The 15,465-nt window shown below is 44.9% G+C and overlaps 1 protein-coding gene across 1 annotated transcript in view; it reads left to right on the top strand.

Annotated features, from left to right (window-relative positions):
- Usp42 (ubiquitin specific peptidase 42) overlaps positions 1-15,465 on the top strand; it is a 39,239-nt gene that overhangs the window by 15,633 nt on the left and 8,141 nt on the right. Inside the window, exons 4-14 of the mRNA XM_013023398.1 lie at positions 460-562; positions 1,460-1,527; positions 2,328-2,398; positions 3,346-3,428; positions 5,614-5,725; positions 6,790-6,930; positions 7,651-7,751; positions 10,573-10,726; positions 12,867-13,598; positions 13,682-13,776; positions 15,002-15,094. Of these exons, the coding sequence (XP_012878852.1) occupies positions 460-562; positions 1,460-1,527; positions 2,328-2,398; positions 3,346-3,428; positions 5,614-5,725; positions 6,790-6,930; positions 7,651-7,751; positions 10,573-10,726; positions 12,867-13,598; positions 13,682-13,776; positions 15,002-15,094 (1,753 nt within the window). The remainder of the gene's footprint in view (positions 1-459; positions 563-1,459; positions 1,528-2,327; positions 2,399-3,345; positions 3,429-5,613; positions 5,726-6,789; positions 6,931-7,650; positions 7,752-10,572; positions 10,727-12,866; positions 13,599-13,681; positions 13,777-15,001; positions 15,095-15,465) is intronic.

Below are 15,465 nucleotides of genomic sequence, written 5' to 3'. Positions count from 1 at the left end.
TGTAGGGCTGAACTCTGGGCATGGGTGCTGTCCCTCAGCTCTTCAGCTCAAGGCTAGAGCTCTACCACTTGAGCCACAGTGCTGTTTCTGGCTTTTTCTGTGATTTAATTGGAGATAAGAGTCTCATAGACTTTCCTGACTGCCTGGGCTGGCTTCAAACCTTGGTCCTCAGATCTCAGCCTCCTGAGTAGCTAGGATTACAGGCATGAGCCACTAGTGAGTTGGGTTGGGTGTGTGAGTATGTATATATATACACATATATATGCATACATATGAATGCATATATGTGAATGTATATGCATGTATGTATATATACATGTGTATATGTACGTATACGTATGTATATATGTGTATGTATATATGTGTATATATGTATATGTATACACACACACCATTCAGGGAATAGTCTGGGTATATAATGTGTAATGATAAATCCTTGTTTTTACCTAAATTTTATAGGTATAGCTAGGCACTTCCGTTTTGGAAACCAAGAAGATGCCCATGAGTTCCTTCAGTATACTGTCGATGCTATGCAAAAGGCATGCTTGAATGGCAGCAATAAGTAAGTACAATAGGTAGACATTTCTTCATTTTGCATCGGGGCTGTTTTGCTTTTTGTGGGGGCCAGTGCTGGAGTTTGAACTTAGGAACTTGCACTTGCTAGGTCAAGCTCTACACTTGTGCCACACCCTCACTCAGTTTCACCTTTTATGTTGAATGTATACTAATCTGTTTACCTTTTGGCTTTGCCCCATATCTTCCCCAGCTGATTTTCATTATTTTAAAATGAGTAAAGTTTAAAGAGATGTACTTATTGTAGCAGTTTGAATTTGTTCAGTTACAGTGTTAGGAAATAAATATTGGTTTTATTGTTTAATCTCTGGTATCTGCATACCTTGGCAGATTTAAAACTAGCTGCTTCTCTTTTCTAGTTGTGACTGATATTTTCTATGTTGATTTCTGGCCTCATAAATGTTTGTCCCCTCATATTCTGCCCTATGTTACCAGTTCCTAAAATAGCTTCTTCCTAAAACCTAAATACAAACTCAAGAGAAACACTATGGAGATAATTGGATAATTAGCCCTAAAACACTTGAGGTAGCCTTCTTTACCTGGTATGTTTCTCCTTGCACTCTAGTTCACCTGGTCCAGGTCTTTGTGGTCTGTCTGTGACGTGAGGCTTAAAATAGGGGAAAGCATTCTGCCTGGCTCCTGCACAGGGTCACAGTCCTGCTGAGGCATTTGCCTCTTGCTTCTTTGCTTCAAGGCCAAATCCCTGCCTTCATAATATAACTCCTTCCATCCTCTTCACAAACCCTCACCGGGTTCTGTCAGGCAGCACTGGCCTCTGGTTTTCATATACCCAATTTTGTGGTTCTCTGAATTCTTGTTATTTAATGTGAATATACATGCTTTAATAATTGCAACTGTAAATTTTACATCACTGATTGTTTTTCAGATTAGACAGACATACCCAGGCCACTACACTTGTTTGTCAGATATTTGGAGGATATTTAAGATCTAGAGGTAAGCTTTTGTTTCATAAACTGGTACATACATGTGACTTTAAAAACTGATCAAGATGCACTGTCCTCATAAGCTGACATGTTGAGTTGAAACCCCTTTATACAACTACTTGAAGATTATAAAAACAAAAATACATAAAAATGCAAATAGTAGGAAGGTGCTAATAATGAAAAGTAGATTTCTGGGTCATCTTGGATTCCTGTCCCCTTCCCCAAAGGCAGCTCCAATAACTGGTATATCCATCTAGTAGTTTCTTAAGCATGAACAACCTGGGGTCATACTTTGTGTAGAACTTCCACTTTTCTCTCAGTGTCTGCAGCAGTAAAAGGTCTGAAAGCATTTGTCACAGTAATGTTGACCCTGAGTTTTTGTGCTCAAAGCTAGCACTCTGCCACTTGAGCTGCAGCTCTATTTCCAGCTCTTTTTGTGTTTAATTGGAAATAAGGATCTCACAGACTTTCCTGTCTGGGCTGGTTTCAAATTGCGATCCTCAGATCTCAACTTCTTGAATAGGATTATAGGCATGAATCACCCCAGTGCCTGGCCATGGTGTGTATTTTAATTTTAATACTATTCTGTAGTTATTCAAGAGCTTATTCCAATTTGTATTCCAACTAGTGGATGTGGGCCCAGTTTACACTTTCATTCACATTGTGAATGAGATTTAACTAATTTTTTTCTCAACCTAATAAAAGAAAAATGGTGCTCATTTTTTAATTTGAAATAGTATTTATATTGTCATTTATGTAGTGGTACTGGTATAATTACACTTATTGTTTGCATTTCACTTTTTATTTCAGTCAAATGTTTAAACTGCAAAGGTGTTTCAGATACTTTTGATCCATATCTTGATATAACATTGGAAATCAAGGTAAATAACTTGATAATAAAATAAGGTAATAATTTGTGGGGACTAAGTTTAAGATCTTGTTATTACTTTTAGACTTTTCATTAATAAGTCTTTTTTACTTTTAGACTTTTCATTAATAAGTCTTCATTAATAAGTCTATTGGGATTTGACCCTGGCCTTGTCCTTAATCAGTTAATTTTAATAAAACCAGATTTTTATTCTTTTTTTTATTTTTATTTTTGATCAGTTGTGGAAATTGAACTCAGGGCCTGGGTGCTGTCCCTGAGATTTTTGCTCAAAGGTAGCACTCTACCACTGTAAGCCACAGCTCTACTTCTAGTTTTCAGGTGGTTAATTGGCGATGAGTCTCACCAACTTTCCTGCCTGGGCTGGTTTTGAACCATGATCCTCAGATTTCAACCATCTGAGTAGCTAGGATTCAGATAGATAGCTTGCTTTTTATAAAATAGTATTGTGCACTTGCTGTTTACAGTGACCTTGCCTTATTCTTCTGGCATCCATTGAGTGAGTGTGTCATAGTTTATACACTTGGCTCCTTTCTGGTCCCATTTAGATGCTATTCTCAGTGAAACTGCAGCGAGCAGGCCCTTTGTTTTCTTTTCTTTTTTTTTTTTTTTGGGTCCAGTCGTGGGGCCTGAACTCTGGGCCTGGGTGCTGTCCCTTAGCTCTTCAGCTCAAGGCTAGCGCTCTACCACTTGAGCCACAGCGCCACTTCCGGCTTTTTTTTTTCTTTTTGCTTATGTGGTGCTGAGGAATCAAACCCACGGCCTCATGCATGCAAGGCAAGCGCTCTACCACTGAGCCACCTTCCCAGCCCGCCCTTTGTTTTCTTTAGAGTACTGGGGATAACCTGGCATATAAGGGTTCTGCACAAGAATTCTCGTTTGCTTTCCTCCCTGAGCCCACATGGCAGTGCACGTTGATATGTTTATATCTTTTCTTTCCAGGCTGCTCAGAGTGTGAATAAGGCATTGGAGCAGTTCGTGAAGCCAGAACAGCTAGATGGAGAAAACTCCTACAAGTGCAGCAAGTATGATAGAGGGTGACCTGTTGGGCCTTGCTTCCTGCTCCCCCCATGGTGTGAAAGAGTTGGGTGTTCCCAAACTACTCACCAGCTTTCCTGTAGCTGCTCGAGCCATCTGGGGAGGCCACAGCATGCAGTGTCAGTGTTGGCACTCTCTAAGATGCTCAATTCTGTGCCCTTGTTAAGCCAGTACTTCACCACAGGACCAGCTGTGGAGGGAGAGGGCAAAATAATGTGCTGGACACTAGTGCAGTTGCATAGGTGATGCAGGGAGCCAGGAGAGCTTCTTTGCTGCTTTCCCTGGTAGAAGAGGATTGAAATAATGACACTTCCTCCCAGGGGAGATCAGGGTATTTCCCTCTCATGGGTATCCAAGGTATGGTGAGTGTCTGCTGGAAACATTTTACATTACATTATTCATATATTTTACATGTCTTTACATATTTTAAGTAGATTGCTACTTTATAGTCTGGTTGGGATATGGGGCTTTAGCCCAGGCCTTATTCATGTGAGGCGAGCACTTCACCATTGAGACATATCCCTGGCCTAAATTAATTTATTTTGAGATTATTGGTGGCTTCTGTGTTTGGTGTTTCAGATTTGCCCTACCTGTTTTTAGGTGTTTTTTGTTTTTTTTTCCCCCCAGGGCTGAGGACTGAACCCAGTGCCCTGGGCAGGTGCCCTTCCACTGGGCTAAACCCCCAGCCCCTTTTTTGGTGTTTTTTTTTTTTCCCCCTTTTCCTTCCTTTTTCTTTATGAGACAGGGTCTCCCTATGTAGCCCAGTCTGGCCTCAAACTTGAGATCTTCCTGCTTCATTTTTCCCAGCACTGGAATGACAGGTGTGTCCTACTGTGCCTAGTCTATCTTCTTTTTTTTTCTTTTTTATGCATTCAGCAATTTCCCTTAAAAAAATTTCTTTTGATTGAACCCAGGGCCTTGCATATGCTAGGCAAGTCTTGTATCACTCAGCCACATCCCCAGACCTCTTGGAATGTTTAATCATTTTATTTATTTATTTTATTTATTTATTTTTGTCGGTCGTGGGGCTTGAACTCTGGGCCTGGGCGCTGTCCCTCAGCTCTTCAGCTCAAGGCGAGCATTCTACCACTTGAGCTACAGCGCCACTTCTGGTTTTCTGGTGGTTTATTGGAGATAGGAGTCTCACAGTCTCTCCTGCCTGGGATGGCTTTGAACCATGATCCTCAGATCTCAGCCTCCTGAGTAGCTAGGATTACAGGCTTGAGCCACCAGCACCCATTTTAATATTTGATATAAGGGGATGGTGTTTCTCATCTAATATTCCTATTGTGGAATCTTTGGTGTCTGCATGTCTGTGTGCATGTGTGTGCCACTACTTTAACTCAGGGCTTATACTCAGGCCTCTAATTGGTTGATTTTTCTCATTATTCCACTTGAGCCATTCCTCCACTTCCAGCTTTTTGCTGATTAACTGGAGAGGAGACTCAGCTTTATTTGCCCCATCTGGCACAGAAACAAGATTTTCGAATCTCAGCTTCCTGAGTAGCTAGGATTGCGGGTGTGAGCCACTGGTGTCCAGCTATTGTTTTGGAATGTGTGTGTGTGTGTGTGTGTGTGTGTGTGTGTGTGTGTGTTTTGTCAGTGGTGGGGCTTGAACTCTGGGCCTGAGTTCTGTCCCTCAGCTCTTCAGCTCAAGGCTAGTGCTGTAACACTTGAGGTACAGTGCCACTTCCGGTTTTCTAGTTGTTTATTGGAGATAAAGAGTTTCATGGACTTTCCTGCCCGGGCTGGCTTTGAACTGCAATCCTCAGATCTTAGCCTCCTGAGTAGCTGAGACTACAGGCATGAGCTACTGCTGTGTGTTGTTTTTGTACATATGTGTCTGCCACTTCTGAGGCTTGAACTCAGAGTCTAGGTTTTGTCCCTAAGCTTCATTTTGCTCAAGGCTAGCACACTGCCATTTAAGCTATAACTCTACTTCATCTTTTCTGGTAGTTTGTTTGGAGGTAATTATCTCATGAATTTTCCTGCCTCGGCTGGCTTTGAGCTGTGATCCTCAGATCTCAGCCTCCTATGTAGCTAGGATTCCAGGTTTGGACCACAGGCACCTGGCTTGGAATCTTAATTTATGATGTCTCAGAAGAATAAGAAGGGAAAGATTAAAATATCAAAAAAGACACATCATAATCTTGTTTTTCTGTGTATTTTCAGGTGTAAAAAGATGGTTCCAGCTTCAAAGAGGTTCACTATACATAGATCCTCCAATGTTCTTACACTTTCCCTGAAACGCTTTGCAAATTTCACAGGGGGAAAAATTGCTAAGGTATGTAGATGATGTTATTAATAATTTTTGTGTGGAGGCTTTCATGGCTTAAGTGTCAGCAGCTGTTAAGAGTTATAAATGACTTAATCCAATAGTTTTGTTGATAGTTTATTGATATTAATAGTTTATTATGGTTTCATTATAGTTTATTCTAAACTCCCTGGCATTTGGTAGCAGGCAAAAAAGGTCAGGGGAAGGAGCTTATGAATGCATGTATTTTCTCTGTGTCCTCCAGCTGGTTACACTTTCTAGTGAAGAAACTGCTTTTAGACTTCATATTCACTTCTCTGGTATCCATGGTATGGAGGTGATAGAGGGAGAACTTGTATAGTTTGAAATCCAGAAGATGGCTGACCGCCAGTGGCTCATAGCTGAAATCCTTGCTACTGATATCTGAGGATTCCAAGTTCAAAGCCAGCTGGTACAGAAAAGTCTATGAGACTCTTATCTCCAATAAACTACTCAACTGTGGCCCCTCCCCGCCCCCCGCCCGAAATGGCACTTAGGAGCAAGTGGTCCTGGAGCAAGTGCTAACCTGGAGCCTAAAAACTTAGGGACAGCACTTAGGCACCTAGGCCTTTAGTTCAAGCCCTAGTTGCAACACACACACAAAGGATTTCACTGACAGATGTTTGCTGTCTCATTTTTTGGTGTACATTAAACTTTCCTGTTTTCTGTTTACCTAGTAAAGGCTGCAAATGACTAAAAGCTCAGCATCATGAGAGAAATAATTAATACATTCCTGGGTCATTTAAAATAAAAATGTATTAATTTCCAGAATTGTCATTCTGTGCTGGTGAGCTGTAGCAATGGCAGCTGGCAGATCATCATTCTGTTTACTGTCTCCTTTGGCAAATTTGAAGAATTCTCTAGACGATTGCCTTAAAATACGTTCAGATTCAGATGTCCTTTGAAAGGTGGTTGAACATGTTTGCTTTCTGCCAGAACATCACAGTGTCCGTGGATCACCCTCCCCCCCCCAAGACAGCCCTGTTCCTAAATATGTAGCACAGTCTGTGCCTTCAGAGATGACCTTCATTCTTCCTCTTTCCATGTCTGTTTAGGATGTGAAATATCCTGAGTACCTTGATATTCGGCCATACATGTCTCAACCCAATGGAGAACCAATTATTTATGTTTTGTATGCAGTGCTGGTACACACTGGCTTTAACTGCCATGCTGGCCACTACTTCTGCTACATAAAAGTAAGCTGGGTGGGATCGCTCTTTGTGGGTGAATGGTGGAACTTTTACAGTTAAAAGTGGGACTGTCAGCTGGCCACGGTTGGCTCAGATCTTTAATTCTTGCTATTTGGGAGGCAGAGACTGGGGAATCATCAGTTTATACCAGCCCAGGCAAATGAAGTTGATGAAACTCCATCTTGACCAGTGGCCGGACACTGCAACGTGTTCATGTCATCCCAAGCTACAGGGAAAGCAAAATGGCCTGGCAACTTGGCATGTGACTATCATTCCAATTGGTGTGAGAAAGCACAATTAGGATACCAGTCCAGGCTGGCCTGACCATAAAGCAAGACCCTGTGGCAAACAATAACCAACACAAAAAGGGCTGGAGGACTGGCTCAATGCCTGCTTAAAAATTGTGAGGGACCAGGTACTGGTGGCTCGTGCCTGTTATCCTAGCTACTCAGGAGCTGAGCTCTGAGGATTGTGGTTCAAAGCCAGCCAGGGCAGAAAAGTCCCTGTGAGACTAATCTATAATTAAGTATTCAAAAACCGGAAGTGGTGCTGTGGCTCAAGTGGCAGAGCCGCTAGCGTTGAGCACTAAGAAGCTCAGGGACCAGCACCAGGCTCTGAAAAAAAGTTATTTAAAAAGTGTGATGAATGTCTGTTCTGCTTATATGTTTCTTGACTGTGTTCTTTGTTAATGTAAATCTTTCCATTCTTACTGGCTCTTTCTTGCAGGCTAGCAATGGCCTCTGGTATCAAATGAATGACTCCATCGTGTCCACCAGTGATATTAGATCAGTACTCAGCCAACAAGCTTATGTGCTCTTTTATATCAGGTATTGTCATAAAAACAAGCTTTTCTGTTATCTCTTTTCCTTTCATCAACATATTTAAATTTGGTTTAAGTTAGTTTTAAAAACAGCAACTTGCCGGGCGCCAGTGGCTCACGCTTGTAATCTTAACTACTCAGGAGGCTGAGATCTGAGGATTGTGGTTCAGAGCCAGCCCAGGCAGGAAAGGCTGTGAGACTCTTATCTCCAATAAACCACTAGAAAACCAGAAGTGGCTCTGTAGCTCAAGTGGTAGAGCTCTCGCCTTGAGCTGAAGAGCGCAGGGATAGCACCCAAGCCCAGAGTTCAAGCCGGACAAAAAAAACAAAAAAGCAAAAAAAAACAAAACAAACCCCCCAGCAACTTGAAGATGAATGCCATGTTCCTTAAGAGGAAAGATGTTTCTGAATAGAGTTGGGGAGTTGTCATTGCTTTCCTGCTCTGGCAGCTCAATACTAAAAGGTGCAGAAGGACAAATAGATGCCAGCTGGGGGACTTGTACTTCTGGCTGCAAACCAAGTGGCACGAGGGGCTCTGGAGGCAGGATGGGGCTTTGTGAAGGCGTGCTGGGTACCCTGCGTGGTCATAGCTGGACTTCTGCACCACTGAGCACACCTGTCATCAGGAACCCGTCTAGCCTGGCACAGTACTCAGGTCTCTGTTCTGTTGAGGCTGCAAACTCTGACTTACTAGTTCTGTGTTTAGAAAAAAAATCTGATGCATGCTCCAAGCCTTCCAATCCTCCACCTCCTTTTAATGGTGTTGTGGCTTAAACCCAGGCCTTTAGATATTCAAGGCAAGCTCTCTACCAGAGCTAATTGGGCATCTTTTTTTTTGTCAGTTATGGGCTTAAACTCTGGGCCTGGGTGCTGTCCCTTAGCTTTTCAGCTCAAGGCTAGCACTCTACATCTTGAGCTGCTATGCCACTTCCAGTTTTCTAGTGGTTTATTGGAGTTAAGAGTTGCATGGACTTCCTGCCTAGGCTGGTTTTGAACCGTGATCCTCAGATCTCAGCCTCCTGAGTAGCTAGGATTACAGGCATGAGCCACCAGCACCCAACAAGACATTTTTTTTTTGGGGGGTCCGGTCATGGGGCCTGAGCTCTGGGCCTGGACACTGTCCCTCAGCTCTTCAGCTCAAGGCTAGCACTCTACCACTTGAGCCACAGCGCCACTTCTGGCTTTTTCTTTTTGCTTATGTGGTGCTAAGGAATTAAACCCAGGGCCTCATGCATGCAAGACAAGCGCTCTACCACTGAGCCACCTTCCCAGCCCCAGCAAAACATCTTTTTTAGTTGCTTTATTCATTTAGGTCTTTTATAGTTTTTTTTTTCTTTTTCCAGAGCTGAGAACTGAACTCAGGGCCTTGTGCTCGCCAGGCCCTGCTGAGCTTAACCCCTAGCCCCAAGGCATCTTTTTTTTTTTTTTTGGGTCCGGTCGTGGGGCCTGAACTCTGGGCCTGGGTGCTGTCCCTCAGCTCTTCAGCTCAAGGCTAGCACTCTACCACTTGAGCCACAGTGCCACTTCCAGCTTTTTTCTTATGTGGTGCTGAGGAATTGAACCCAGGGCCTCAGGCATGCAAGGCAAGCGCTCTACCACTGAGCCACCATCCCAGCCCAAGGCATCTTTTTTAATAGCTAAAAATGTAGAATTTTCCAAAACATCCAATGAGGACAGATGATTGTACGTCGGTCTGTGTGATAAAGTATTATGTAGCTATCAAGAGTGATTTTTTTTTTCTTTTGAGCCGGGGTTGGGGGAGTTTCCCTTGTTCCAGCCTGGCCTTGATCTCGTAATCTTCCAGCTAAGTGATTTTTGAGGAAAGAAGTTTGAAATATTAAAACACTGGTGTTTAAAACAATGTTGTGGATAGATAATGTTTTCTTCTTAACTTTTTTGGATCTAACAGAATGTTTGTTTCTCTGCGGTTAGAACTCAGGGCCTGTACTTGCTGGGCAGTTCTCTGCCACTTGACCCACATCCCCTCAGCCTTGGACCTGGTTTTCTACAGTGGTACACATTTGTTACTAAATATAAATAATTAGAAAAGTAGGTTGTTTGCTCATTTGTTTTGTTGGTTGTGGGGCTTGAACTCTGAGCCTGGGCGCTGTCCCTCAGTTCTTCAGCTTAAGGCAAGTGCTCTACCACTTGAGCCACAGCACTATTTCTGGTTTTCTGGTGGTTAATTGAAGATAAGAGTCTCATGGACTTTCGATGGCTTTGAACCGCGATCCTCAGATCTCAGCCTCCTGAGTAGCTAGGTTTACAGGCATGAGCCACTGGTGCCCGGTGAAAAGTAGTTTTTTATTTAATTTTTAAAATTGTTACTATAAAGGTGATATTCTGAGGGGTTGTAGTTATATAAGTTAGGTAAAGAGTACATTTCTTGGGGCTGGGGGTTTAGCTCAGTGGAAGGGCGCCTGCCTGGCGCGCGCAAGGCCCTGGGTTCAGTCCTCAGCCCTGGAAAAAAAAAAAAAGTACATTTCTTTTTGGACAACGTCATCCCTTCCTTCTCCCTGATTTTCCCTCCCATCCCCACTCACAAGTTATATAGTTCACTTTCAACATAGTGTTCAGTGAATACCATGGCTGCAGTTTTTGAAAAGTAGCTTTGTGAGCACAATGTGTTATTTAGTGTCTGCCCTCTCCTCCAGGTGTCTTGATGAGCACCTCACCTCCACTAGAGGAGGCCATGGCTACACTGTATGGGAAAACAAAAGCCTGGTCTCCTCAGCTTTTGTCTGAGGGGTTAGTGCTGTTGAATTTGCAAGTGAATCTCTTGTAGGGAGATGTCATTTGTCACCTTAAGCAATATTCTTTGTCCCCAGGTCCCATGATGTGAAAAATGGAGGTGAACTTACACATTCTCCCCACAGCCCTGGACAGTCCTCTCCCCGCCCGGTGATCAATCAGCGGGTTGTTACCAACAAGCAGGCTGCACCAGGGTTTATTGGACCACAGCTTCCCTCTCATATAATGAAGGTAACATTTCATAGGTGGAAACCTATCTTTATGTCAGTTTGAAAGAGGTGTCACTGTCCCAGCTAGTAATACCTCCCTCACCTCCATCTACAGCCTAGTTTCTCATTAGGTCCATTGTGTCAGAGATCTGAAGATCTCTAGAAAGCCTGAGATGCTGGTGTGATCCAGAGCTCGCTCTGAGTATGTATAGATCTTAGTTCCTACCACGGACTTGATGGGGGACGTGCAGGAGAATATTTGGCTTCTTCATGAGAGTTGGCTGTAGCAAAGTGCCCAGTTACAGGGCTGAGGTCATCATGTCCACATGCCTGTTTGCATCTCCTTCCCACCTGGGTGATGGTGCTCTCAGTGGCCCTGGCAGGACTGCAGCGTGCCTGTGTCATGTGCAGCAGTGCACAGAGTGGGGCCTCACTCTCCCAGTTCTGAGACTGAGGCAGCTTGCTGCACGGGGCTCAGCTGTGTCGCTGGTGCAGGATTGGGTTTGATCTGAATTCTGATGGTCTAGTTGTCACTTTTCTTTGGTGTTATTGGGCAGCATATGCACTCAGTGCCTCTGAGGGGGTGGCTTCTAGCTCGATAGGGCTGTGCTTTCCATGCCTATGCATAGGGTAGCAGCTATTTATTTTTCAAGATTTTTTTTTTAATCTTTTGAACTCAGCTTGCTAGGCAGATACTATACCATTTGAGCCCCTCTGCCAGTCTCTTTTTGCACTAGTTACTTTAAAAAAATTTTTTTGTGTGTGAAATTACCATACAGAGGGGTTACAATTACATGGGCAACATAATGAGTACATTTCTTATCAAGCATTGTTGCCTCCTCCTTTGTTTCCTCTTCCCATCTCTTCCCATCTCCCCCCCTCCCCCTGCCAATCCCCCCCATAAAGTTGTAAAGTTCGTTTTTCCACATAACGATTTGTACATCTCATTGTTGCAATGGGTCCACCTGTATCCCTATTTAAACGATTTGTTTTTTCCCTTCCCCTCCACAAATTATCCCAACATCAAATACAGTGAAGGCAGGGGTTATACTGTGGGGGAGGGATCACTAGTTACTTTTGAGATAGGCTTTCATTTTAAGACCTGGACTGTGATCCTTCTCTTTGTCCTTCCCTTTTTCTCTGGGATGATGAGTGCTTATAGCACTGTGGCTGCGTGGCCCTAGCCATCATATTTCCCATGGCTGGGGTGACAGGAGCATGCTCCAGCCACCTTGCCCAGGCCATTCAGCCATTGGTTGAGGTAAAGTTTCATTCAAGAATTTTTCTGCTCAGGCCGACCTTGAACACAATTCCTCCATCTCCATCTCCCAAGTAGTTAGGATTTTGGGCTTGAGCTACTTTTTTTTTCTTCCCCCAGTTGCTTGATTTTTGTGTGAAGCCTTTCACTATAACTGTTAAGATATCAGGTACTTCAGTTATGTAAGAAAACATGAAGGCTGGGCTGGGAAGGTGGCTCAGTGGTAGAGCGCTTGCCTTGCATGCATGAGGCCCTGGATTCGATTCCTCAGCACCACCTAAGCAGAAAAAGCTGGAAGTGGTACTGTGGCTCAAGTGGTAGAGTGCTAACCTTGAGCTGAATAACTGAGGGTCAGTGCCCAGGACCAGAGTTCAAGCCCCACGACAAAAAAAAGAAAACATGAAGGCCAACATGATTTGTCTACAAACTAGCTTTCACTGTGGTCATCATAGGGTTTAGCAATAGTAGTGGGGACATGGAACAACAGAACTGCATGAGAACTGGGGGAGCTGATAGGGAGGTGGCAAAGCCTGGTGACAGGACGTGGAGCCGTCTTTGTGTCTCTCCACATGGTGCTATCCCTGCGCTAAGGCCATTAGTGATTCTTGCTTCCTGGCACTTCCTTCTGCCTGAGCCGAGGTGCTCACAGGCGACCGACCACGTCCTCAGGGCCCTGACGATCACTGTCAGGTTTGGAACTGAAGTTGGCTTAGGGTTTGTGGTCTGAAAGACATACTTGTCTGATTTATTGTTTCATTGCCAGAAACCCTGGCCTGTGAAAGGCATGTGGTGGAGCAGGTGAATGAGAAGGTGTTTCTAGATAAGACAAACATGACCAAAACGAGCAGGCCTGAGGCAGCATGGATGTGGTTCTGAGCACTGATGCAGGCTTTTCTTCTTCCAGAATGCACCTCACTTAAATGGGACTGGGCCATTGAAGGACACGCCAAGCAGTTCCATGTCAAGTCCTAATGGAAACCCCAGTGTTAACAGGACTAGTCCTGTTAATGCTTCCACTTCTGTTCAAAACTGGTCAGTTAACAGGCCCTCAGTTATCCCTGAACACCCCAAGAAACAAAAAATCACCATCAGTATTCACAACAAGCTGCCTGTCCGCCAAGGTCAGTCCCAGCCTAACATTCACAGCAATTCTCTGGAGGCCCCTACAAAGCCTGCTCCCTCCTCCACCGTCACCAGTTCTTCTGCAATACAGTCTACCTCGAACGCATCGCCGATGTCAGTTTCTAGTAAAGTAGCAAAATCAGTCTCCCCAAGCGAGCCCTGCTCCCAGCCGGTGGTGAATGGCAAGTCCAAGCTGAGCTCCAGCGTGCTGGTCCCCTATGGCGCTGAGTCCTCCGAGGAGTCCGATGAGGAGTCCAAGGGCCTCACCAAGGAGAATGGTGCCAAGGAGAACGGTGTGGGCCCCACACTGAGCCCATTCCCCACTGCTCAAGAAGCGGAGGAAGGCGAGGCCTCGCAGCCGGAGCTGCTGGAGCCTGTCTCCCTAAATGGTGCTAATAGCGCAGATGGCAACCCGAAGGAGAATGGCCTGTCCTTTGACAGTGCCAGCTGCCATGTGCAGCCCTCTCTACTCTCAGAAAACCCCTTTTCCAAAGCAAATGGTCTTCCTGGAAAGGTGAGTGAGCTCTGCGTGGCGCTCCTGTGGCGTCGGGGAGCGCGGCTGGCAGCTGGAGGTGACCTCTCGCCTTCTCGTTGCAGGTGATACCTGTCCTTTTGCCATCTCTCCCAGAGGACAAAATCTTGGACACCTTCAAACTTAGCCACAAAGTCAAAGTTTCAGCGGGTGAAACAAGGTAAAACAATAGATGACTTCGTACAACTACTGAAAGGTAGTGAAAATACTACAAAAATAAAAAAGAGTAAATGAGAAGGGACGCTCGCAGCACGACAGTCAGTTGTGCCTGTGCTGTTCTGTTAGCTCTGTAGAAGTCTTAGAGCACACATTTTGAGTCCAGGAATGATTTGAACAGATCTGTAGAATTGGTTAATTTGCTTTTTTGTTTGTTTTTTTGGGTCCGGTCATGGGGCCTGAACTCTGGGCCTGGGCGCTGTCCCTCAGCTCTTCAGTTCAAGGCTAGCGCTCTACCACTTGAGTCACAGCGCCACTTCCGGCTTTTTTCTTTTTGCTTATGTGGTGCTGAGGAATCGAACTCAGGGCCTCTGGCATGCAAGGCATGCGCTCTACCACTGAGCCACCTTCCCAGCCCCGGTTAATTTGCTTTTTAGAAAGGTAAATCCTTTGTCTGTGGAGCTGTTTGTCTCTCTTAAGGATGGTGTTTATGCTGACAGCGTCTCCACCCATCTACCTCTTTTCTGGCTAGCAGTGCTACTGCACTTTTCTTTATTACTCAAGGCAGCTAGTGCTCTAGTAGAGCACTCAGCCACAACTCTACTTCCAGCTTTTTTGGCAGTTTATTGGAGATAAAAGTCTCACACACTTTCCTGCCCAGGCTGGCTTTGAACCTCGATCCTCAGATGTCAGCCTCCTGAGTAGCTAGGATTACAGGCATGAGCCACTGGTGCCCAGCTTCATATGCTCTTAATGAGGAGCAGCTATGTGAAAGTATTAAGGTTATAGTGTGGGAGTTGTGAACTTGGACAAATCAAGTACATTGTAAGGACCCTTGGAGAAGTATGGGATGAAATTCGTAGAGAATGTAGACTGTTCCTATCAGTCTATGCTGACCAAGGTGTAATTCAGGAATCAAATGGAAGGGCCAGTGACTCAGGATCCAGTCCACCCAAGGGCACATGTTCAGTAGATGGTGTGTGGCCACGTTCTGGCACAGTTCTGACCAAAACACAGTATATCCACCTCTCAGTCTTTCAGGAGTCAAATTCCTGGGACTCTCAGTGCTTGTGGGAACTGGGTTTTACATCCCACAGATGCCATGTGCAGGATGGGCCCTGGCAGGCAGAAACCCTGTAGTTAGGATTTACCCTTCCAGTGGGATGGGAGTCCTGTGGGCACAGGATGTCTTTTCCCTCCTGGTTCTTTCCTGAGCTCCCCCTGTGTAGCATATATGAGAGGAGGTACGGCTGCCTGCAGGCCATGTGCACCACAGCTGTATTGCAGCTGTCCCCAGCTCCCATGTGTGGGCACTGCACGAGGTGAGGTGCGGGCTTGGGTGTGTCAGGGCAGAATAAATTTCCTACAGAATGTTCTCCCCAAAGTCTCAGGAAGGCCCCAGGCTTAGGAACCTAGTCTAGTGTAAAACTCCCCTGCCTTTGGTTTTGTTTTTTGGTGCTAGTACTGGAGCTGAACTCAGGGCCTGTGCTCTCTCACATAGCTTTTTCCCTCAAGACCTGGGCACTACCACTTGAGTCACAGCTGCACTTCCAGCTTTTGGTGATTAATTGCCCAGACTGGTTTTATTTTTAAGTTTTTTTTTTTGGGGGGGGTCCGGTCGTGGAGCCTGAACTCTGGGCCTGGGCACTGTCCCTCAGCTCTTCAGCTCAAGGCTAGCGCTCTACCACTTGAG

The sequence above is a fragment of the Dipodomys ordii genome, unplaced genomic scaffold (genome assembly GCF_000151885.1).
Source record: "Dipodomys ordii isolate 6190 unplaced genomic scaffold, Dord_2.0 Scaffold68, whole genome shotgun sequence".
NCBI lineage: Eukaryota > Metazoa > Chordata > Mammalia > Rodentia > Heteromyidae > Dipodomys > Dipodomys ordii.
This window is presented reverse-complemented; position numbering and strand designations above follow the sequence as displayed.